This window comes from Microplitis demolitor, chromosome 7 (genome assembly GCF_026212275.2).
Source record: "Microplitis demolitor isolate Queensland-Clemson2020A chromosome 7, iyMicDemo2.1a, whole genome shotgun sequence".
NCBI lineage: Eukaryota > Metazoa > Arthropoda > Insecta > Hymenoptera > Braconidae > Microplitis > Microplitis demolitor.
Genome location: NC_068551.1, coordinates 11,099,634 through 11,127,228, shown reverse-complemented (window position 1 = coordinate 11,127,228; position 27,595 = coordinate 11,099,634). Strand labels below are relative to the sequence as shown.

Genomic DNA, 27,595 nt, shown 5'->3' with positions numbered 1-27,595 from the left:
TATGGGAAACTTTAAAATACATTAACGTCAAGACTTTACAAATAAATTTTTCTCACCTCCGGGTGGAAAGCATCAACTTTCGTCCCGCTGTGCAAAACGAAGTTGCCGCTTTCCGCCTCCGCCGAGGAGAAGAATAGTATACACACTTCAGGAAGTAAATAAGAAAGCCTCAGATCACATGATTGTGAACAATTACATGTGATCTGAGACATTTCTTACTTTACTGCCCTAAGTGTGTAATATACTATTGAATAAAAATTATAGCGTACCATACGAGTTATTCTAGTGCTATCAGCAGAACTTGAACAGCAACTTGATAAATCCTGAGTGGTACTCTCACCCAATCCACTATCAACATTGCTGCCAATTAATATTTTGCTACTACGTGAAGTCGAATTATAATCTTTTTTTTCATTATAATGATTTCTAGTTGTCGAATACTTTGATTCAAGTCCACTGGATCTTGTCGATAAAACGTCGTAATTTGCTTCGCGTTTTTGACGAATTTGTCTATCCCTCTTGTCAAATGTTCCAATTGTTCTGAAATCGAATCTTTGGCTACCTTCAATTCTTCCATAATTTTGTATTCGTTTATTGATACAAATATTAACAATAGTATATTACACACCAAGGAAGGAAAGTAGGACATTCCAACCCGGGTGTATATTTTATGAAAAATTGTATTAAAGTTTGCCATGTACGCTATGTAATTTGGAAAATATTGATGGTACACACGCGACTTTAATAAACTTTTTAAATGAAAAAAAAAAATTTCTCTGTTGTTAAAATAAGAAATGGAATTTTTCAAAACGTCAAGTCGATAATTGAGTTCGATTTTTTTTTTGTAACGGATTTTTTTTTCTCTATAAATTACCAATTTTTAAACTGGCAAAAAAAAAAAGAGAATATGTTGCTTTAGTATTGTACACTTTAATATATATACACTGTAGGGTAGATAAAAAAAATTGACGATTTTTTATTACTGGCGACACTAAAAATTGGTTGTTAGATACCTTTAGAAAATTCTCATAAAAAAAAAGCTCAATTTTAATAAGAAGGTCCTCCGCATTACAGTTTTTGATTTTCCTCAGTCCATTAGAAAAAAATTCATATCTCACTCATTAATTGATTGTACAGCAAAATTTTATATACTATTTTATAGGAAATTGAACGCTTTACAAAATAAGTTTCTTACATTTTTAGCGTAAATCTTACCATTTAAAAAATATTAAAGATTGAAGTTTGATTATTTTAAGACACATTTGCTTTTTGCTTATGAATTTTCCTATTCGTGAACAAATAAGGATTATTAAATGGACAATGCATATTTTTATAGGAAATTAAATGCTCTACAAAAATAGTCTCTTATACTTAGTCCTTTAAATTAAGCGTTTAAAAGATATTCGTCATTAAACTTTAATGCATTTCGATCTTAACAGTTTTTGATAACTAATTCAGAAAATTTCAATTTAATTTATGAGTTTTCAGAAAATTTATACAAATTTAAGTTTTTACCAACAGAAAAATGCTTCAAACTATATTTAAAGTTTTTTTTTCAGACTCAAATATGTTTGGCTATATTGAAAAAAAGAAATTATGCATCATTTATCGCTTAGAGTCAATTATTTATCAAGCTAGTAATAGTTTTTTGTACGTAGTAGTAGTTTTGCTGTACGACCAATTGATGAGTTAAATATGAATTTTTTTCTATTGAACTGAGGAAAAAATCAAAAGCTGTAATGAAGAGGACCTTCCTATTGAAATTCAGAGCTTATTTTTGGTGAGAGTTTTCTAGGGTTGTCTAGCACCCAAATTTTCAGTGCCGCTAATAACAAAAAAAAAAATAGCCGATTTTTGGCCCACCCTGATACACTGTATTTAATTTTTTTGAAATACTTCAGCCATGAGAGTGCATTAGCACAGGAAATAAATACACAAGTGCAATAAAACTGTTAATCAGTGATTTATTAAAGTATATTCATGCTTTAAATAAATAAGGACATGCTTAACGAGTAAATAATTTACGTGCTCGAAATAAATTAATAAAAATAAATTTAAAAAAAAAACTGATTCATGCATAACATAAAAAACAATTTGATAAAATAATTTTCAAACAATGACTACAGATTCAGTATCATCCTCCAGAAGAGAATGGCTGAAGTGTGTTGATGTTTTCTTGAGATCATCGTACCTAGTTGAGACTGTTGTATCAATGTCTAAATGTAAATTACTTAAATGTGAAAGATTTTGAGGAGTAGCTTGTGATTTAACAACAGTGTAAGCGATTTCTCGTCGTTGTTCTTCAGTCATTCTTGACGTATCAATAAGATTATATTCTAAATGCCTAAAAAAAGTTAATATATTACATTAATTATTCATTCAAAAATTGTAATAAATATTTATTCTTAAATTATCGATTATTTTACTTTCTAAGCTCGTGAGGCAATTTCTGAGATGGACTTCTATGTCTGCTTCTATGTTTTCTTCTTGGCTCTGTATGACTCACCTAAAAAGTTTGTTCTCTTTATAATAAAATAATAACTCAAATAAATATTAAATATTTACCACTGCTCTTTGAACTCCTTCAGTTTTTCGTTTTTGCGCTTCTCTCCATTGTGGCTCAGAATCTACTAATTCATGTCTGTAAAATTAATTAAAAACTATAAAATTATAAAGCAAATTAATAACAGACTTAAAGCTAAAATAATAAAATTAAAAATTTAAGTACCGTGAATTACGAGAACTTCGGTGCTTTCGTCGATGCTTACGGTGACCAGATCTACTGTCGGAACCTCTAGAAAGTTCAGACTCACAGTCGGAATGCCGGCTGTGTCTACGATGACTGTGACTATGACTATGACTTCGTCTACGATGCCCACTGCGACTGTGGCTGTCACCAGAGCTTTGACTTTCTACAGAACTACTTCTTCTATGAAGTCTATTAAATAACTATAAAAAAAAATCAATCAAATCAAAGTTCAGCAAAAATAATGAAATAATCGATAAATAAAAAAACTTACCCCAGGAGCTGTACCTGCGGAACGTATAGAGCGAGGACTGGATGATGAATAGAACCCACGAGATTGACTCTGAGTCCACGGTGCGCTTCGAATACTTCTAGGACTGGAATTATTTACATGTCTGGAGGTATTAGAATTTCCTAAATTAACAGATCGGCTATCGGTTATTCGATCGGCAGTAGGAGTTTCAACAAATGATCCTACTGTCTCTTGGCCCTCGACAATTCTACGCTGAGCTCGGCGGCTTGGGACACGTTGGAAAGCTGGCTGGGGTATCCGACGAATTGAACTTTGCTGCTGTTTTTCTGAAGTGGGACTGTAAGATCGAAAACGAGAGTACGGGCTCATAGGCGGTGGTCCGGTTGCCATTAATCGAAAGAATGCTTGATGCTCTTGGCAACACTTCCAAAGATGTCGACAAGCTCCTTTTGAAGGTGTTTCAAATCCATGTGTTCGCTCTTCTGAATTTTTTTCGCTGACACGAAGCATAAAGTATCTGCCCTGATTTTTTAAAATGTTACTTTAGTATTTTTTTTTTGTTTTTATTATAAAATTAAAACAAAAAAAGCAGCGTTAAGTTATATTATACATACTTTAAAATATATTTTATTGATACGCGGCCAGTAGTAGTTGCCTACTTTGGTTTTATTTCGTAGTAAAATTATTCCACTTGGAGTTAAGCCCAAATAGTACTCGACGTTGTCGTCACCCTCAAACAAAATTATTAAAATTTCATTTACACATACAATTAATTATAAAATTAAATAATATTTTTATAATATACTTACTAACACCGGATGGAGATCAACTCCATACATTTCAAGCCACTTTACTTTATCTAAATAATTAAGCTCTGCCGTTGATGGTAATTGACCACTATTTAAAAAATAATAAATAATAGTTACAAAGCTTTCTATAATCATTTATAAATTTATACTAAAATATAAAAAAAAATAAATAAATAAGGATATAATTGCATACATTAGAGTTTTATGAAGCTCGACTATCCTTGCTTCTAGTTCAGATGTTTGATTAGTTAGAAATCGAAACTCGGTAACGTAACCAGGAGAATGTCGTCTAGAATCATAATCGCCGAGTTCCGCTGGAAAAGAAAAAAAAATATAGATATAAACCATAATTTTACTTTATTTTAAATAATTATTGTATATGATCTTCTTGTTACCCAAATAAAATTTAAAGAGTTTAAGGGAGACTACTCCCTATCCAAAAATTTCTATCGAATCCACTTAAATGCGATAAAAACCGCATAGAATCCTATAGACTGTAGTGGTTTCTATGCGGTTTTTGTCGCATTTAGGTGGATTCGATAGGAATTTTTGGACAGGGCAAGTGTGCAATTTTTAAAAAATCAATTTTTTTTTTGCATACGTCGATAGTCTATACCTTCAAAAATAACATACTAAAATTTAAAGTGCATATCTCGAATAGTTTTTTTGAATCACAACAGCCATCTGAAGATCAGCCGCTTATCGCACTGAAAAAAAGAATTTGCTATAATAACAAAAATCAAGATTACGCAGCTATTTGTTATGATAGCAAAACTATCTTGGTTAACGCAACGAAGTGACATTTGTTGTGGTAAGTAAAGTAAAGTTGCTGTTGTAACAAATGTGTTGAGGTAAAATTCTTTAAATACACATAGAATTTTGTGCTTTAATTAGGTGAACAATATCATTGAGAATTCATCACGATTTTTGGATTTGGGACATAAATTGTGTTTGTAAATTATGGCTAAAATATTAAACGCTATTTATTTTGAAAAGTATACCAATATGTCTAAATATAGTTAAAACCGGGCGCCTTGAAGAAGTGATTTTCTTGACTCAAGAGAATATGTCGTGACGCGATAATATCTCAGGTGAAGTAAAATTTTCTCGAGTCAAGAAATCTTTGTAAAACCTAATTTAATATTTGGCTCAACGTATGTCATTTGTTATAACAGCATCTTCACTAAACTTACCATAACAAATGTTACTTCGTTGTGTTGACCAAGATGGATTTGTTGTCTTAACAAATAACTGCGTAATCTTGACTTTTGGTAAGATAACAAATTTTTTTTTCAGTGCAGTTCTCGAATAGTACCTTAGATAACTAGTGCCATCGAGTATTATACTTGATGTCACTAGTTGTCTACGATATTTTATATAATCAATGCTCAAAATTAAAACATTTTAATAATTTGTCTTCATAGAAATCAATGTTTTTTTTTTATTTAGTTTATTTATTTATAAAAAATTACTTAAGTGTTTATTTATTTAATTATTAAAAATGAAATTGAATACTAATTTATTTAATAGAAATTGAAATAATATTTTCATTTTATTGTTTTATTAATCAATAAACATGAAAACTAACCTAATAAAAAGTCTAATACATGTATTATTTAATATAAAAACTTGAAAAAGTTTTTTTCTAAATATAAAACTAACAAGTCTTAACATTTTACGTTAATTAATATCCTCCTTTGATTCCATTTAATTTATAGGAAATACCTTCTAGTGTAATAAACTTTTTGGTTTTTTTGATTTCATGCACTGCGAAGATCGCTATCACTGCAGCAGTAGGGGGACTTTTTTTTTGAAGCGTTGAGATATTGTGAATAACTCGCTGAATTTTGAATTTTTTCGTCCAAAAATGTTATCTTCTATTCATTATATATCCACAAATATTTCCTTAAAATATTAAAACATTCCAAGCAGTATAGTTTTCTTTAAAAAAATTCCCAAAAATCATCTTTTTTTCAGACGGTCACACTAGTGGTCCCTCTTAAAGAAACCTATTCTTTTTTGGGATCATTAATATTTAAATCGTTCAGTTCGATAAAGTTCAGTGTAATAAAAAGTAAAAGTTAATTTTTTACTTTGACGACAGTACAAAGTAACTTGTAATAATTAACAGCAATTGTATAGTATATATATTTGTTGATGATTCGTTAAAGAAATAAAAATCTGAAAACCGCCTGACCCTGCGGACTAGCCCCAAAACTTCCCGCTGTTTCCGAGCTCAGGGAGCTTGGAAACATTATTACTTGTGGATTTTTGAGCTCTTTGAGCTCAAAAATTTGTTAGGCCGGTAAAACATACATTTACTGAAAAATTATAATTTTTGTTCGACGATACACGGAGAGAAATTCTTCGCGGATGCTACTATGCTGTATGGTCGTTTGGAGCATACTGTGTGGTAGCAAGGATTTTTTCATTCGCATAAAAATTGTAAGTATAGATGATTTGACCATCACGGGAATGGTAACATTCACGATAGTCATTGCAGATGAGCCGATGTCAGTATGGGCGTCAAGCCTATACTGCTTGGCGGTATCCACAATGCTTCTGGTAGATAACGCTATTCAATGTTGTGAAATTACTTATACTAATATTGTAGTATTACCAAAGTTTATTTGATTCAAAAAATAGGTTATATCCCCCATGAAAGAAATTTATAAAAAAAATATACTTTTCATACAAAAAAAAATGTATTAAAAATATATAAACATATAAAAAATATATCTTAAATAGCTAACCTTTGGCCGATTTTCATATATTTTTTAAATATTTTAAATATGTTAAGAATTTATCTTAGAATATATTAAAAATACATACATAAAAATATATAAAAAATATATTAACAATATATTTGAAATATAAAAAAATAAAACTATGGAAATGTTGAAAATATATATAAAAATTATATTTTTGTAGTTACCAACAACCTAGGAAAAAAAATATATAAAATTTATATAAAAAAATGTATTTCGATATATGTTTTTTATATTTTCATAACTATAATTTTTATGCATAAAGTACATATACTTTAAGATATATTTTTAATATATTTAAAATATATACGAAAATCGGCCAAAAGTTAGCTATTTAAAATATATTTTCATACATATTTATCTATTTTTTATGTATTTTTAATACATTTTTTTATATGAAAAATATATTTTTTTATATTTTAACATATATTATTTTTTGTAAATTTTTGGTTTATGAATGAATGGTTTAAAAAAACACAACTAACAATTCACATATATTTTAAATAACTATTATTTCCTAACATACATAATGATACATACACTTGTTTACATAAATAAATTTTCATCTATTTATCGACGGAGAATAGCCGCTACATCTATGAGGTATGGGTAGTAATCCGATAAGGTAAATGACCCAATACCGGAACGACGAAGGGTATATGACTGATTTTTATCGTTTTAAAAATATTCAAATAAATTATAAACCAAAATAATTTATTACATCATATAGAATAGACATTTACCAATTCAAAAATAATCAAATTAGTTCATTTTTTTTAATTTAATATAAAAAAAATTTTTTTTTCTATGACACCCAAAAGACCCAATACCGGAACGCTGAAATAGCCTTGTCCCAATACGGGAATTCGGTTGTTCTAATACCGGAACAGTAAATAAAATAAGTTATTTTTTGCATTTATTCATGGTGAAAATATTAATAATTATTAAATAATATTAATGTAAAACGAGTATGAATGTAGCAGACATCAGAGAACTTTAAAATTATAAATAAATAAGATAAATAATTAAAAAAGCAATATTTACAAAAAAAGCACTATTAATTTCAAAATTTTTTGAATTTGCATTTTTTAAAATTTTATATTATTAATTATTTACTCGATTTATTAATAATTTTAAATTTGTCTGATGTCTGCTATATCACACCCTTAATGTAAAATGTATTTAAAATTTAAGAATGATTGAATATTCAATGAAAATAAATATTTTGAACTAAAGAATAGAAACAAAATAAATCATTTGAGGTTATACTAGAAAAATAATTAAAAAAAAAAAACTAAAAACAAAAATTCATTTTTTCTGATTTAAATTAGAGTTTATCTATACTTAATCTATTTTTTATAACAATCATACATACTGCATTAAATATTAGGGCTCCAGTAATAATTAATATTGTACTTGATTTAGCCACTCAATAAAACTCACCGTTAATGTCTATCGATAACATTAATATGATTGGCTGTTCCGGTACTGGGCACGGGTTCATTTTGGTGTACCAATAGACGAACAGTAAAATTAATATAATAATACTATTTTTTTCATATTTTTAATATGTTTTCTTGAATTTATATCATTCAAGATGCATGTACAAAAAAAAAATTATTGAAAAGTAATTCTATGCATTTTCTAAAAGCTTAAGACCATTGACTGATTTCTTAGCAAAACCATTAAGAGACATGAAAAAGTCATGAATCCGAGACTATTGCTCTAATTAACATTTTTTTTTTTTCATATTTTAATTATTTTCTAAAATCTATTTTATATCTTATTTTTTAACTGAAAGATTAAGGTTTCAAACAAAGAAAGTTTTATTTAGTTTCATCACGTACAAGTTGAAATATAATATAATGATTATCAAATCGTTCCGGTATTGGGACATTTACCTTAGTGTATTGACTACCGTACAAAGATCTATTGCGGAATGCCCTAGTGGCGTTGGCGTTTCTTCAATGTAGTATGGGCCTCAAGCCCACACTTGTCTGGTCAATTCTGCTATACAGACATGTAAGCTACGCAAAATTTTCTGTACTATACAATATGGTGAATAACGCCATACTTATGGTACTTGCTGCAATACTGTAATAAGAGTATGGCGATAAGTACCATACATTTCTCTCCGTGTATCTTTGGAACGAATGAACTGATTTAAACGTTCTTGATGGCAATCGAAAGGGCTCAATAAGACTTAAAACTGATTATATTTTGAGGCAAATCGGGCAAGTGGTTTATAAGTTATATGCAAAAAACCAAAAACAAAAATAAATTTTTATTTTCATTCTTCGTATAAGTCGTAAACTACATTGCCGATCTACCCCCAAATCTAATCAATTTTAAGTTTTGTGAGCCTTTTCGATTGCCACCAAATACGTTCAAATCGGTTGATTCGTTCCAAAGATATTGCCGGACAAAAAAAAATTCACACACACACACGCGCGGACGTCCACCCGGAAATAGTCCGAATAGCTTCCTAGGACCTCAAAATGTCGATATACTCAAAATGCCAATAACTTATCTTTTTTTGAAAATTTGCAATTTTCTTAGCGGGAAGTTAAAAAAAACATACATGTTAATTGAGTGTAGAAAATTTAATTAGAATGGAGTGAGAACCGACGAATCGACCCTGAAGTCGAAACTCGAAACAGTACAGTTTCGACAATTAAGTATCAGCTTACACGCACAACGCGGTATATAATAGTTAAGGTAAAGTACCCAGTACTTGAACACTTCTGAAAATGGGACCAGTAGTTGAACAGACTTTTAGAATTGTTATTGTACAAAATCCGTATATATATTATGAGTAATATGCGCATGTTATAATTATTTAATGGTACAGTAATTGATTTCTGTAAGTTGTTCCAATTATAAATAAAAAAAATTATACATTTTTTAACTTTAAAGTTGCCATGTCGAGAATAGCCGATAGATGCTATTTTTTGCATGAAAAAGATGCTATACTGTAAGCTGAACAATCAGTAAAAAAAAAGACATATCATCATTTTAAGTAAACAAAATTGTACCACCCAATGAAATAGTCTTTTCTAAATACTATATATTTTTTGCAAAGACATAAACTAAAGTTTTTATATTAAATTTTAGCGTCTAACTATACCTCCCAATGTTCAAAGCGGTACCCAAAACTTGAACAAGATGGTATTACATGTTCAAGTATTGGGTCCATGTAATTTTCATAGCAGCAGTAGGTGAACAGCGTGAAATGTATTCTAGTGCAATAACAAATAATTAAATTTAATTATTTATTTTTTAAAAAAGATATACGAAAATAAAGTATGAGTGATTCATCAACAATTAGTGTAATAATTTTAAGTGATTTCGTGTGAAAATGTATCTATCTCATCAAAATAAATTTTTATTATTTTCTAACCAAAAAAAGTTCACAACATATAGGTAAGATGAAAATTATGAATACATGGAAAGAAAATTATTGGGATGGTTCCCATAATTATGTGAAATTCTTTCCTATTCCAGTATAGGAATTACGACCATAAATTATGGAAGCAGTTCCTATTGTTATAGGAATGTTTCCCATAATTATAGAAATAGTTCCTATAATTATGGGAATGCTACTCATACCATTATGGGAATGGTCACTATAATTATAGGAATGGTTTCTATAACTTATAGGAAGACTTCCTATAATATTATGGGAATCATTCCCATAATATATAGGAACTATTTCTATATATTATACGATCCATTCCCATAAATTATAGCAACAATTCATATAACATTATAGGAATGGTTCCCATAATAGTATGGGAACGATTCCCATAATATTATAGGAATGGTTCCCATAATGCAATTGGAATATTTCCTATATCATTATGGGAATCATTCCTATAATGTTATGGGAATGGTTCCCATAACATTATAGGAACTATTCCCATACCATTATGGAAATGGTTCCCATAATGGTATGGGAATCGTACCCAGACTAATATACGGATGGTTCCCATAATGTATAGGAACCATCCCTATAATAGTATGGCTACAGTTCCTATACCATTATGATTTCAAAATTCCCTGATATTTCCCGGTTTTCCAGTAAAGTTTTTCACATTTTTCCCTGATTTAGAAATTTTATTTGTATTATATAGATACTCAAAGTTTTTATTATATTTTCATTTTCAATAATTAAATTTGATAATTAAATTATGTGAGAAATTATAAAAAATGGCAATAAAATAAATTAATACTGCCTACTTTTGATTATTTGATGTTAAAAATGTATAAGTTAAAACATTTAATGAGAAATTTTATGATTTAAATAAATTCAAAATACACTGGTTACAAAAATTAAGGGTGTTCAGTCACGAGCTTGATTAATTTAAATCAAGCTTCGTGCATTTCCGCTCGGTTCGGGAGAAGCCGAGCTCGCTACTGACTGAAGGTCAGAATAGTGCCGGGTCACTCGCTATTTGGGCCCGGCACATACAATTTCTAACTCAGGATCGTGTCAAGACGTCCTGAGAACCCGCTACAAGCTGACCAATCACAAAATTCGTTTTATATTGGTCAGCCTATGAGATAGTTCGCTATCAACTGATACCTGTTGGCGCGCTTTTAAGCTAATAGGAAAATTCGTTATATGCAGCAAAGCTGCCACGTCGACACCAAGCTTCTCGACGATTCAACGACGCTACCATTATTCATTCTACAACTATCTGTCTAACCGCTTCGCTCAGAGTTTCTACAACGTGTCTTTGCTACTTGCAACCTCGTGCTTGAACCGCTTCAGTAATTAACTTGTGTGAAATTATAACTAAATCGCTAGGCTAAATTATCCTCAATATTTAGACAGTATATCAACGCTGCTATTTATTGAGAATAAATAAATTGTTCTTTCGCTAATAATTAATTGTTAATTAATTATTGCTGACTTAACCGCTACTGACCACGTGTCAATTTATACGTGAATAAAATAACTGTGAGTTTGCATTCGCTATCGCGTATTAATTTCTAGTTGCATTCGCTTGACTATAAGTTCTCATAATTTTTAAGTGTAAATAAGTGTAAATAAATCTATAATTTATTTTGTGATAAAATCTATGTAATTTTTAATTGTTTAATTCACCTCGCCTAAACCAGATCCAATTAGTTTATTCGCTCATTTTACAAAGGGATACTAAAAAAATTTCAAATTTTTCAGTAATTTTCAACAGGTTGTAACTCGAAGGAAAATGGTCGTACAACAAAAGCAAAAAGTCAAACTATAGCTTCAAGTGTCTAGTTTTCTGATCTGGTCTTAAAATTTTTTTATTATGCACGGTTCTGGAGCAATCAAAAATCAATTAGAATTATCGAAAAAAATTTGATGAAGCTCGAAGACCGTTTTTAAGACGAGCAAAAATTTGGTAAATTTATTTTTCGATAGTTTTCTTAGGATTACTCCGGAACCGCGTATAATAAAAAAATTTAAAGAACAGATCACAAAACTAGACACTTGAAGCTACAATTTGCCTTTTTTGTTTTTGGCATACGACCAACTTCCTTCGAGTTACAACCTGTTCAAAATCACTTTAAAATTTGAAATTTTTTTAATATCTATTAATTTTTATAACTAGTCTATTATTGAAAATTTTTAAAATTTTGAACTGTCACAATTTAATTCCCGGATACTTTTCGAAATTCCCTGACATTTCCATGATATTTCCCGGTTGCATAAAATTCCCTGATAATTCCCGATATTCCCGGTTTTCCAGGTTTGTGGCCACCCTATTATCTATATTTATGAATGTTTCTTTCCTTTTTTTTTTTTTTTTATTAATTAAATTTCTGAATATCACAAACGAAAACTAATTGGATTGCACGTATTCTTCAGATTAATTATTTTTATGGCAATCTTAATGATGTAATTTTAAATAATTATGATATATTTCAAATAATATCTATTTAAAACAAATCGTAATATTTTTTTTGCTAAACTTATTCATAAAAATAGTATTAACAGAATGAATTATCGACAGCAAAGAGTATTGCTTATTGATAATTATTGTATACATTATTATAAATCGTGTATCTCATTATTTAAATAAGTTACTTTCATATGAAATTTTTTCTTCATTACTGTTTTCTTTAAAAAAATGATACTTTTAATTTCATTTATTCATTAAAATAGCTAAAATTAAATTTCTATCTTATTACTTTAGGGGACATCCATTAATTACGTGAGCTCAGAATGGGGGGGAAGGGGTCCAATGAAACCTCACCAAATCTCATTTAAACCGAAGGGGGGATAATCGACAATCTCACCTCAACTTCATAAAATATAAAATATTACAGATATTAAATAAAAGTTATTTTTAGTGTTTATTTTGCCCGCTCAAGTAAATCTCATGGCTATTAATTAGTATTTATTAACATTATTATATAAAATATAAATCGTATGGCTATTAATTATAAATTATTTCAATCGAAGAAGTACACGAGTCTCCATGGTTTGAGTGGAAATTTTAAAAAAGTGTTGTTTTTATCTGTTTTTTTTAACTTCCCGCAAAGAAAATCGACGATTTTCAAAAATTTCGGGAAGTTATTGTTTTCACCCTGATTTTCGAAAATCGAGTTTTCATCAGATGTCGACGTTTTGAGGTCCTAGGAAGCTATTCTGACTATTTTCAGAATGACGCGTGCGTGTGTGTGTGTGTGTGTGTGTGTGTGTGTGTGTGTGTGTGTGTGTGTGTGTGTGTGTGTGTGTGTGTGTGTGTGTGTGTGTGTATGTATGTAAACTCTTTGTAACTTTTGAACTAATGAATCGATTTGGATGGTTGAGGTGGCAATCGAAAGAGCTTGTTGGCCATCAATTTTCCTGAAAATTTCAGATTATTTGATCGAATAGACTCGAAAATATTTGTGAATTACGAAAAAAAAAAAAAATTTTTTTTTAGTTTTTTATTGATTTCTCAAAAATGACTTATACGATTGACTTCAAAATGTAATCAGCTCTAGTACTCAATAAAACGCGTCGATTGCAACCTCGAACATCAAAATCGGATAATTCGTTCGAGAGTTATCGCGGGAAAAAGAAATGGTAAAAAACGGTTTTTTCTAAATATTTTCGAAACGACTGACGCGATCGATTTCAAATTTTAATCAGCTCTAGAATTCAATAAAACACGCCGATTGCCACGTCAACTATCAAAATCGATTGATTAGTTCAAAAGATATCGGCGTTGAAAAGTTTAAAAAATAACATTTTATGTTATTTTTTCCGGATAAATCATAATATAACGTACTAAAATGTGCCTGATATCATACGAACTCATCTTTTTTATGGTTTCTTTTGATCATATAATGTCATCGAACTTGGTTTTTAGTTTAAATCATATTATCAACAAAAAATCGATAAAACGTAGTTTTTAATATTTTTATCGGATATTTCATATTTTATTGTTTCTTACATGAGTCAAAACTTATTTAAATCTTGATTTTGATCCCTGACATTGATTTCTGCCTCAATACACTTATTTTACTGAACATAATTAGGAACTAAATTTTAAAAACCGCTTCATTGATGATTTTCGATTCTTAAATTTTCAAACTTCAGTATAACAGGTAACTTGTTAGAGCTTGAAAAGATCGTAAAAAAACAATTGCATGTGATAGCATTTTCAAGCTCGAAGAGCTCGAAAATATATCTACACTAGTGTTTTCGAGTTCTTTGAGGTCGAAAACAGCGGGAAGTTTTGGGGCTAGCCCGCAGGGTCAACCAACCCTCGCGGTTTTGAGAATGCCGTAAAAATGCCGTATATTTCCGGCATTCATGCACATGCCGTAAATTTACCGTAATAATTTGGTATTAATATGATTATATTGGCCAGTTTTTTTCCTGTAGTTATGCCATATACTTTCTGTACTTATGCTGTAGAGTTACCAGATTACTACAGTAATATTACTATAAAAATGCTGAACTTTTACTGAAAAAATGCTGCGAAAAAACTATAACAATACCGAACTTTTACCAAAAAAATGCTATAAAAAAATTGTAAAAATGCCGAACTTTTACCAATAAAATGCTGTATAAAAACTATTATACGATAATGTTACAATAATGAAATCGTTGTTTTTGTGATAATAATACTGTCAGTATCCTGCAATTTTGCCAGATTTACGCTGATGAAATAGAAAATTGTAAAAAATATGGTTTTATTTTTTGTTCGCTTCTGCATTTAAAATCATCGAAAGTGTGCAAAATGTAATATTTTTTATTTTATTTTATTGGTTCACACAATTCTTACTCAAACAAAAACATGTAAGTGAAAATAACTATCTGTGAAAATTGATGTTTTCAATTTTCTTAAGTTTGTTTGTATCCATGTGAATACAATTAGTAACATATATCAAGTAAGTGATTTGGCATAACGGCTACCAGATCAGACTTTGAACAAATAGGTCTCGGGATCGAGTCCACGAGTTAACTGGTGTTTTTATTTATTTTTTTTTTTTCATGACAGTTATTGCATATAATTTTATAAGGTTATATATAATTATATAAAATTAGATATAACTACATAAAATTTTATACGATTATATATCAATTTTTTTCTGGGTAGAACGGTTAGATGCTGCAGAAATGCCGAAAATATACTATAAATATGCTGTATAATTACGGTTTTAATGCTGTGAAAATACCGTATTTTTTCTGATTTATTACCGTAAATATTCTGAATTTATTTCGTAAATTTTTGGCAATAATACGGCAAAAAAACTGGCCAAAATAACTCGAGTAATACCATATTTATGCGATATTTATACCGTACAATTCCGGTATTATTTCGGTATTTCCAAAACCGCGAGGGGACGCCCAGATTTTTTTTTTTGCTTTGAATTTTATATAATTTAAATAAAATAACTATAGTATAGGGGCTGGAGGGGGGGGGGGCAAAACGGGGTACCTAAGAAAATACTAAGTTTTTGAGGACTAAAAGACGCTAAATCTTTTAGTTTTTAATGATATTCAAGGTAAATAGACAAAATTTTTAGCTGCCGTTAAGAAAAAAAATTTTTACTTTTGGCGGGCAAAATAGGGTACCCTTAAAAAAAGTTGAAAAAGAAAAAATTTCTGAAAGTTGATCAAATTTCATTAAATTAAATTTTTTCATAATTTTCGGCTGGTCCATTTTGCCCAGGTGTTATGGGTAAGGCTAAAAATGCGGAAATATATTAAATTTTTTTTAATTTGACGTAAAAATTTGAAAGGATCATTTTTTCATAATTTTTGACTGGTCCATTTTGCTCCAGGCGTCATGCGTGGGGTAAAAATGTTCGAATATATCGGATCTATAGTAACTAGACGAAAAGAAAAAATTTTTTTTGTTTATAAAATTTTGAGGGTACCCCGTTTTTCCTGCCCTACTTTTGCCCCCTTTCCACCCCTACCTGAACGGTTTATTATTTTCCCGAATAGTAAAAATAAATTTACTTTAAAATATTTTTAGCATCAATCTCACGTAAGGGTGGGGGGGGTCCAGGCAAATATCACTAAATCTCACCTAAGAGGGGGGGGGGAATCTAAACTGATCGAAAAATAGCTCACGTAATTAATGGATGCCCCCTTATTGATAAAATCGAAATCAAGACTAAATAATCGATAGAGATAAAAATATGTACGTAATCAGAATAAGTTAAATAGAAAATAATCATTGACTCTACAGTTCATATCGTTAAAATGAATTAGATATATGTCATTATGTCAACGAAATAAAAATTGAACCTATAAAAAATATTTGAGATTAATCATTAATCTTATAATACAAAAAACTTAATAAGTGGAAACCAATAGAGGAATAACACATTCCAACGCTAGTGTATAATTTATCTACTTAAACCAAAAGCAAAGATGACAAACACGCAGATTGAGATGCCCTACGTTCATTCGTAGTAAGAATATACTTTTTTCAGGAAATTTTTACGCAAAAATTCTAATTTTTGTCATTCTTTGCAGCCAGGTTAGCGTATGTATAAATTTATTTTCCCTTCCCATAAGAGAAAACTGCAACTTTCTTTTCATTATATCTACACCGAAAGTTAAAATTCCTGCTCTGTTAATAGGGAAGAAAATCGTTCTGTTCTTATATGAGAAAACAAATGATAAAAATTAGCGCATGCGCCATCGTTATCCAAAACAGAGGCAAAAATTTGAACTTCCAGGTGCAGATTTGGTGAAAAAGTTTATACACACCACGGAGGAAGAAAGGACATCCCAATCCGCGTGTTTGCCACCCTCACCTTTGGCTCGAGTAGGCAATTATATATAATTGAAAAATTTGTGTTGAATTTAACACAAATCACATGTCCCAAACCATCCACTCGATTTTTTGTGTTAATTTAACACATTACACTTGTGTCAAACAATAACACAAGCTTAGTGTTGAATAAATTAACACAAAAATTTTGTAAATTTAAAATTTTTTTTTGTGTAAGCCCAACAAACTTGTTGTTTTAAATTTAACTTAAAAAGTATGTTAAATCTACATTTTTTTAAACATAGGTTTAACAAACTACCACATGTCAAATGAACTCAAGTATTTAGTTAAAAAATTCAACGCAAATAATTAATTATTTTGACTTAAATTGAATGTCAATGTAACAAACGTCTAGCATTGAGTTTAACTCAATAACTATGTTAAAGTTACATTGTATCAGTGTTAAAGAATGAAAAGTTGACTTACATAATTGAAATATTAATATAACATAAATTAATTCTTAAAATGTTATTATAGAAATTCTATAAATTGTACTTCCTTAAAATAATAATAATAATAATAATAATAATAATAATAATAATAATAATAATAATAATAATAATAATAATAATAATAATAATAATAATAATAATAATAATAATAATAATAATAATAATAATAATAATAATAATAATAATAATAATAATAATAATAATAATAATAATAATAATAATAATAATAATAATAATAATAATAATAATAATAATAATAATAATAATAATAATAATAATAATAATAATAATAATAATAATAATAATAATAATAATAATAATAATAATAATAATAATAATAATAATAATAATAATAATAATAATAATAATAATAATAATAATAATAATAATAATAATAATAATAATAATAATAATAATAATAATAATAATAATAATAATAATAATAATAATAATAATAATAATAATAATAATAATAATAATAATAATAATAATAATAATAATAATAATAATAATAATAATAATAATAATAATAATAATAATAATAATAATAATAATAATAATAATAATAATAATAATAATAATAATAATAATAATAATAATAATAATAATAATAATAATAATAATAATAATAATAATAATAATAATAATAATAATAATAATAATAATAATAATAATAATAATAATAATAATAATAATAATAATAATAATAATAATAATAATAATAATAATAATAATAATAATAATAATAATAATAATAATAATAATAATAATAATAATAATAATAATAATAATAATAATAATAATAATAATAATAATAATAATAATAATAATAATAATAATAATAATAATAATAATAATAATAATAATAATAATAATAATAATAATAATAATAATAATAATAATAATAATAATAATAATAATAATAATAATAATAATAATAATAATAATAATAATAATAATAATAATAATAATAATAATAATAATAATAATAATAATAATAATAATAATAATAATAATAATAATAATAATAATAATAATAATAATAATAATAATAATAATAATAATAATAATAATAATAATAATAATAATAATAATAATAATAATAATAATAATAATAATAATAATAATAATAATAATAATAATAATAATAATAATAATAATAATAATAATAATAATAATAATAATAATAATAATAATAATAATAATAATAATAATAATAATAATAATAATAATAATAATAATAATAATAATAATAATAATAATAATAATAATAATAATAATAATAATAATAATAATAATAATAATAATAATAATAATAATAATAATAATAATAATAATAATAATAATAATAATAATAATAATAATAATAATAATAATAATAATAATAATAATAATAATAATAATAATAATAATAATAATAATAATAATAATAATAATAATAATAATAATAATAATAATAATAATAATAATAATAATAATAATAATAATAATAATAATAATAATAATAATAATAATAATAATAATAATAATAATAATAATAATAATAATAATAATAATAATAATAATAATAATAATAATAATAATAATAATAATAATAATAATAATAATAATAATAATAATAATAATAATAATAATAATAATAATAATAATAATAATAATAATAATAATAATAATAATAATAATAATAATAATAATAATAATAATAATAATAATAATAATAATAATAATAATAATAATAATAATAATAATAATAATAATAATAATAATAATAATAATAATAATAATAATAATAATAATAATAATAATAATAATAATAATAATAATAATAATAATAATAATAATAATAATAATAATAATAATAATAATAATAATAATAATAATAATAATAATAATAATAATAATAATAATAATAATAATAATAATAATAATAATAATAATAATAATAATAATAATAATAATAATAATAATAATAATAATAATAATAATAATAATAATAATAATAATAATAATAATAATAATAATAATAATAATAATAATAATAATAATAATAATAATAATAATAATAATAATAATAATAATAATAATAATAATAATAATAATAATAATAATAATAATAATAATAATAATAATAATAATAATAATAATAATAATAATAATAATAATAATAATAATAATAATAATAATAATAATAATAATAATAATAATAATAATAATAATAATAATAATAATAATAATAATAATAATAATAATAATAATAATAATAATAATAATAATAATAATAATAATAATAATAATAATAATAATAATAATAATAATAATAATAATAATAATAATAATAATAATAATAATAATAATAATAATAATAATAATAATAATAATAATAATAATAATAATAATAATAATAATAATAATAATAATAATAATAATAATAATAATAATAATAATAATAATAATAATAATAATAATAATAATAATAATAATAATAATAATAATAATAATAATAATAATAATAATAATAATAATAATAATAATAATAATAATAATAATAATAATAATAATAATAATAATAATAATAATAATAATAATAATAATAATAATAATAATAATAATAATAATAATAATAATAATAATAATAATAATAATAATAATAATAATAATAATAATAATAATAATAATAATAATAATAATAATAATAATAATAATAATAATAATAATAATAATAATAATAATAATAATAATAATAATAATAATAATAATAATAATAATAATAATAATAATAATAATAATAATAATAATAATAATAATAATAATAATAATAATAATAATAATAATAATAATAATAATAATAATAATAATAATAATAATAATAATAATAATAATAATAATAATAATAATAATAATAATAATAATAATAATAATAATAATAATAATAATAATAATAATAATAATAATAATAATAATAATAATAATAATAATAATAATAATAATAATAATAATAATAATAATAATAATAATAATAATAATAATAATAATAATAATAATAATAATAATAATAATAATAATAATAATAATAATAATAATAATAATAATAATAATAATAATAATAATAATAATAATAATAATAATAATAATAATAATAATAATAATAATAATAATAATAATAATAATAATAATAATAATAATAATAATAATAATAATAATAATAATAATAATAATAATAATAATAATAATAATAATAATAATAATAATAATAATAATAATAATAATAATAATAATAATAATAATAATAATAATAATAATAATAATAATAATAATAATAATAATAATAATAATAATAATAATAATAATAATAATAATAATAATAATAATAATAATAATAATAATAATAATAATAATAATAATAATAATAATAATAATAATAATAATAATAATAATAATAATAATAATAATAATAATAATAATAATAATAATAATAATAATAATAATAATAATAATAATAATAATAATAATAATAATAATAATAATAATAATAATAATAATAATAATAATAATAATAATAATAATAATAATAATAATAATAATAATAATAATAATAATAATAATAATAATAATAATAGTGGTAGTGATGATCAAAATAACGATAACCAATATTTATAGAAAATAAAGTATTCATTAATTCAAAATTAAAAAATTTCACATAAAATAATCTGTTATTACGACATTTGTTCCTTTAAACTCATATATTTAACTTGGATTTAACTTGGAAATATGACAGAGTATATTCTGTTTCCGCAAACTTCCTATTTTTGAAAAAAAATTGGACAATTTCAATAACAATTATCTTACTCATTTTTCACAAAATATTCTTTAAAAATTAAATAAAGAAAAGTCACGGACAATAATTCACAAAAGAATACTAAACGATAAACTTTCAAGCAATATGATGATTCTATAGGTTATGTTGAATGATTATAATTAATTCAATCATTATAAGGCTACCCAGTGAACACATGCCCTTGTTTTGACGTCATACGTAGGTCATAGAAATGTCACGGCATCTTACGTAAATTTGATGTCAATCTGACCCTCTACATGACTTTAATATGATGTAAAAACTTGACATCAGATTGATGTAAGTATGACTCTTGTATGACGTCACAGTTATGACTTATGTATTACGTACGCTTGACATCAAATTTACATCACATTGTTACGTAGTAATAAAGTCATTATTGTATATCATAATGACGTAATTTTAAAATACATTTATTATACAAAAATATCTATCGTGCATAATAATTCGTTGATTGGCTTGTAAGTTAGAAAATTCTAAAAAATAAAAAGTTTTTTTCCCGTGTTATTTAAATAAAAAATAGAAAAATTGATTGACGCAAACTGTAGTATTATTATTAAGAGCTTGGATTGGTACCGAAATTTTTATTTTTAGGTAGACTGTCAATTTTGGGATACCAAAAAAAAAAAAATTTTTTTGTTTTAACTATCTTAATATATATATAATTTTTTATTGATGTTTCCTTTTATTTTCGTGATAGTTTTAAACTCAATCAATACAGTTTTTTAAAAAAAGTTTTTATATAATCCTGAAAAATGCTTGTTTTAACTTTTTATAAAATTGATTAAATTGGAAAGACAGATAAAATTCTCTACTCGGATATTTTAAAAATTGCTGAATTAATGATAAATGAAATTCATATCTGCCCAAATTTTAATAATTATCAATACTATCTGAATTGTTATTTTCCGATTGAATCCGATTGAAACTGATTGAAAATTGTCTGTCGAATTTAATCAGAAAATATTCGATAAATGAATTATTATTTTCTGATTGAATCTGATTAAAACTGATTGAAAATTTTCTATCGGATTTAATCGGATTCAATCGGAAAATAATCGATAGATAAATTATTATTTTCTAATTGAATCCGCTTCGTTTGAAACGAAATTTTTTTTTTCTAGCCAATACAAGAAAATTTTGTTGTTTATATTGAGAAAAAAATCCATTTTTACTAAGGACTTTAGCTATATCTAGCTCATCAGGAAGATAGTTTAAAATCAAGTAGAACATTCTACACGGAGAAATAAAAAATTGATCAATCGGGATAAAATCGAGAAATAAATTATTATTTTCCGATTGAATCTGATTGAATTTTTCTCAATCAGTTTTGATCGGTTTCAATCGGAAAGTAGTTTTTAAAAAATTATTATTTTCCGATTAAATCTGATTGAAACTGATTGAAATATTTCAATCGGATTCAATCAGAAAATAAAAAATATTTTTTTCCGATTGAATCTGATTGAAATTCAATCGGAGGCCGCAAACGCTCCCGAACATTTCTGATTGACAATTCGTTTCCGATTGAAACTGATAGAATTCTGATTGAGTTTCAATCAGATTCAATCGGAGTTTTTAATCAGGGATATTTGTATGCAACCGAATAATTTTGAGGTTCAATAAAAAAAAAGTTATAATTTCAACCCTGACGTTGACTTTTATTTTTATCTACAAATTAAATACTTACTTTAGAGAGAAAAAAATTATTTTGATGCTTAATATTACATTGAAGCTCAATTTCTCTGTACATTGTCGTTATACGAATTTTTATTACAATAATAATTTTTTAAAAATTATTATTTTCTGATTGAATCTGATTGAATTTTTCTCAATCAGTTTCTATCAGATTCAATCGGAAAATAACTTTTTAAAAATTATTATTTCCTTATTGAATCTGATTGAAACTGATAGAGAAAAATTCAATCAGTTTCAATCAGATTCAATCAGAAAATAAGTTCTTAAAAATTATTATTTTCTTATTGAATCTGATTGAAACTGATAGAGAAAAATCCAATCAGTTTCAATCAGATTCAATCAGAAAATTATTTCTTAAAAATTATTATTTCCTTATTGAATCTGATTGAAACTGATTGGATTTTTCTCTATCAGTTTCAATCAGATTCAATCGGAAAATAATCGAAAATTAAAATTATTTTTTTCTGATTGAACCTGATTGAAACTGATAGAAAAAAATCCAATCAGTTTCAATCAGAAAATACTAAATATTTTTTTCTGATAGAATCTGATTGAAACTGATAGAAAGTCAATCAGGACGCTCGAACGCTCCCGAACATTTCTGATTGAAAATTCGTTTCTGATTGAAACTGATAGAATTCTGATTGAGTTTCAATCAGATTCAATCAGTTTCAATCAGAGTTTTTCATCAGGGATAGCAAAGTCACAGTTATACGTAATATGGATGTCACCCTTAAATCATGTCTTTACATCAATGACAAGTCAGTATTTTATGCAATGCTGATGTAATTTCTGAGTCATAGTGTTTTTATCATCTATTTATTAAAATAAAACCATCATAGAATGAATTTTCAAAAATGTGTAAATGTGCAAAAATAACAACTAAATATCGAACATTTTTGGGGCCAAAGTAATCGATAAACTTGATAATAGATTTCAGACGTTTTAGATTAAGTGTAGTATTGCAATTTTTAAATCGATTGAATTTCATAAAATTTTGTGGAATTATTTAATGTTTCACAAAATTTTATATAAGATTTTTTAAATTTCACATCACAACAGAAAATTAAAAAATTTGAAGAAACTTAATAAATTTTTATATAATTTTTTATAATTATCATCAAGGCCGACAAATATTGTTTTTGTAAAATTTCATATAACTTCATGGAGTTTTTTTAAATTTTGTAAAATTCCATCACGAAAATTTATGAACTCTGTCTTTACCGGCATTTCACTCTAAATACTTCAATTAAGCACAAGACTTGAACTCTCGTGATGTGGACCAGTGATCAACGTTCAGGACTACCAGCCAAGAGGTGCTGTGTCCGAACCCAGCAGATGTCCAGGATTATTTCATCATTTACTGCCATCAATTCGTGTTTCTGAATTTGTAATGCGTTTGCGCGGTAGTAATCAAATCAAAAATTCGGTATTTAATTTTATTTATTTTTTTTTTTTCAAAAATATTTTTTCCGGATTGATGATTTTGACATCACCCATATGCCATACTGACGTCATGGAATGTCACACAGACATCACATTTACGTCACGTATACGTCATTAGTCTTACATCATAATCTTACGTAAAAAAAGTGTGAAATAATGAATCACACCTGACTCATTCGTGACTTATATCTTACGTAAATTATGACATAGCGTAAAATCACTCTGATGTCGAATTCACGTCAATATGTTTACTGGGATACTCTCTAAATTTGAAATAGTTAAATTTTCACTGTTTTTCCTAGTGATCAACTAATTCACTGAAAAAAAGTGAATTTTATGTATAAATAGTGAAAATTTTACTTTTTACATAATAGATTTAAACCATTACTTTTTAATAAATAATTATCATTAGAACTATTTAGTACTAATAATTAAAGCGAATTTCATTGTTTTCATAAGAGCATCAATTCACTGGGTAAATGACTGTATATGCACTAATTCCAAGTGGCCGACTTTTAGCTGTGGCAAATAGTGAATATACACTGTGAATTAGTGATAATTCACTATTTCAGGTTTAAAGAGTATGATGTGACATAAAAATTGAATAATTTAAATAAATTAATATATATTTACTTGACATAGTAGTGAAAATCTTTTTTATTCTAGAATTCACAGACACGAATTGAATAATTCAAAACTATTCGATTAACAAGCAAATTTTTGTTGCACTTCTAGACAACTCACGCGAGAAGAGTGAGCGTCCTCTGACAAACAACACAAACTTTGTGTTGATTTTACTCTTTCAGTATGTTATGGAATTTGATTAACACAATGTTTGTATTAGTATCTACGCAAATTAAATGCTGTCTATATAATATATAACATTTTTTTACGTTAAGCTAAAAAAAATAATATTTAATAAATCTTTGCCTCACACCATATAAACTCTCGGAATTCAGTCAACCGTTTTGTGTTAAATTTGAGTTAACACAAAAAATGTGTTGTATTGATTACTCATAAATTTATTAACACAAAAAACTTGTTAACCTCAGATAACACATTCAACTTTAGTTAAATTTACACTCGACGGTGTCAAATAATTAACACAAAATATTCAACCATTGAATTTTTATACACAAGAACATAAAATTTTCAACTGTGTACGCGCGGGTTGGAATGTCCTACTTTCCTCCTTTGGTGTGTCATATACTAATTTCCCTAAGCAGGAGAAGAATTTAAACATTTAATAATTAATGAAACAAATATGCGCAAATGTCTATCTTGCTTCAAAAACGGTGGCGAAAATTCAAATTTTCTGTTACAGATGCGCTGAAAAGGCGCAAGAAAAATTTTACATTATGAAGTAGAAACAAAAATTTTCTTAGTATTAGAAAAAATTTCTCGACACAACAAAATGTTTTCATGCCCCGAGAAAATTTTCATTTTCTCTTTATAATGCAAAAATTTCTTAGGGCAAGTAAAAATTTTCTTGAGACGAGTAAAAATTTTTTTCGCCAAGAAACTTTTTTTTTCTATGTACAATTTAGTACATTTTTTATTTCTCTATTTCTTTTCAGTAAAGTTTAAAATCTTTGAGATTGCATTGCGAATAATCCAGCAAGTTTTACCAACCAGTTCCAAACGATGCAACGGGACACTATTCAGTCTGTATCTTTTGATGCGCTATGAGACGCAAACATTGCCGTATCTCTATTTACTAAGAGACTTTGAATCTTATAGTTGATAAGTATAAGTAGAAACTTCCAAGATGTGACATTCTTTTCTTTTTTTGCTTTAATCTTTTTTTTTTCATTTTTTTTATATATATATATCAGGGTATTTAAAAAAAAATCCGGGCGTCGGTTGGCCCTGCGGGCCAGCCCTAAAACTTCCCGCTGTTTTCAAGCTCAAGGAGCTCGAAAACTATTAACGTGACTATATTTTCGAGCTCGAAAATCTTATTGCATGCGATCGTTTTTTTATGAGCTTTTCAAACTCTAACAAGTTACGCTTTATGCCAAAGTTTAAAAGTTTAAGAATTGAAAATCATTAATGAACAAGCGGTTTTTAAATTTTAATTTCCGATTATGTTTAATAAAATAAATGTATTGAGGCAGAAATCAATGTCAGTGATCGAAATCAAGATTAAAATGAGTTTTGGCTTAGGTCAGAGCAATAATATATGAAATATCCGAGAAATCCATTAAAAACTGTATTTTTTTTTATTTTTTCGTTGATAATATGGTTTAAACTAAAGAACAAGTTTGATGGCATTATATGATGATCAAAAGAGACCATAAAGAGGAAAAGTTTGTAAGATTTTAGACACATTTTAGTACAGTACATTTTGATTTATCTGGAAAAAATAACATAGAATGTTATTTTTTCAACTTTTCAACGCTAATATCTTTTGAACTAATTAACCGATTTTGCCGTTTCAGGTAGCAATAGGCGCGTTTTATTGAATTCTAGAGCTGATTAGAATTTGGCGTTCATCGTGTAATTCGTTTCTGAGAAATCAAAAAAAACTAAAAAAAAAAATTTTTTTTTTTTCGTAATTCGCCAATATTTTCGACTCTACTTAATCAAATGATCTGAAATTTCCAGGAAAGTTGATGGCCAACAAGCTCCTTCGATTGCCGCCTTAAACATCCAAATCGATTCATTAGTTAAAAAGTTATAGACCATTCACACACATACATACATAGACACTCGGACATCATTCTGGAAATAGTCAGAATAGCTTCCTAGGACCTCAAAACGTCGACATCTGATGAAAACTCGATTTTCTAGAAACCGGGGTGAAAACAATAACTTCCCGAAATTTTTGAAAATCATCGATTTTCTAAGCGGGAAGTTAAAAATCTTTTTTCTTATGGTCCCAAAAGTTAGTCTTAGGTATAAAAAAAAATCCTCCCACTAGAGCAGCTCGACATTTCAATTCTACTAAGAGCTCAACGAATATTCATTTTCCCATTTAAATTGCATCTAAAATAATTTTTTTTTGTTTTTTAAAAATAAAAGTTTAAAAATTTTTTTTTTTTTTCATAAATCAAAGTACATAGTCTTGTATAATATTAAATTCTCTACAAAAAAGCTCGTGAGTGTTTTCTCCATAGAACTAACAGAAAAAAATTGGTTTATCGGTTGATCCTACGGGCCAGCCCTAAAACTTACCGCTGTTTTCGTGATTCTCGAGCTCGGACAAATTGTTGTGAATACGTTTTTGAGCTCTTCGAGCTCGAAAATACTTTGGTACGCTGTTAATTTCGAAAAAAACCGTTTTTCACCATTTT

At 25.3% G+C, this 27,595-nt stretch overlaps 1 protein-coding gene across 2 annotated transcripts in view; it reads right to left on the bottom strand.

Moving 5' to 3' along the window:
* LOC103574845 (band 4.1-like protein 4) overlaps nucleotides 1-27,595 on the bottom strand; it is a 97,135-nt gene that overhangs the window by 6,688 nt on the left and 62,852 nt on the right. The window contains exons 6-14 of one of the 2 annotated variants that reach the window (XM_053740364.1): nucleotides 4,002-4,122; nucleotides 3,809-3,896; nucleotides 3,614-3,736; nucleotides 3,021-3,521; nucleotides 2,729-2,949; nucleotides 2,566-2,641; nucleotides 2,427-2,506; nucleotides 2,192-2,344; nucleotides 270-540 (exon numbers count right to left, since the gene is read on the bottom strand). In XM_053740364.1, coding sequence (XP_053596339.1) covers nucleotides 270-540; nucleotides 2,192-2,344; nucleotides 2,427-2,506; nucleotides 2,566-2,641; nucleotides 2,729-2,949; nucleotides 3,021-3,521; nucleotides 3,614-3,736; nucleotides 3,809-3,896; nucleotides 4,002-4,122 — 1,634 coding nt within the window. The remainder of the gene's footprint in view (nucleotides 1-269; nucleotides 541-2,191; nucleotides 2,345-2,426; nucleotides 2,507-2,565; nucleotides 2,642-2,728; nucleotides 2,950-3,020; nucleotides 3,522-3,613; nucleotides 3,737-3,808; nucleotides 3,897-4,001; nucleotides 4,123-27,595) is intronic. The other variant, XM_053740365.1, reaches the window with a different exon arrangement.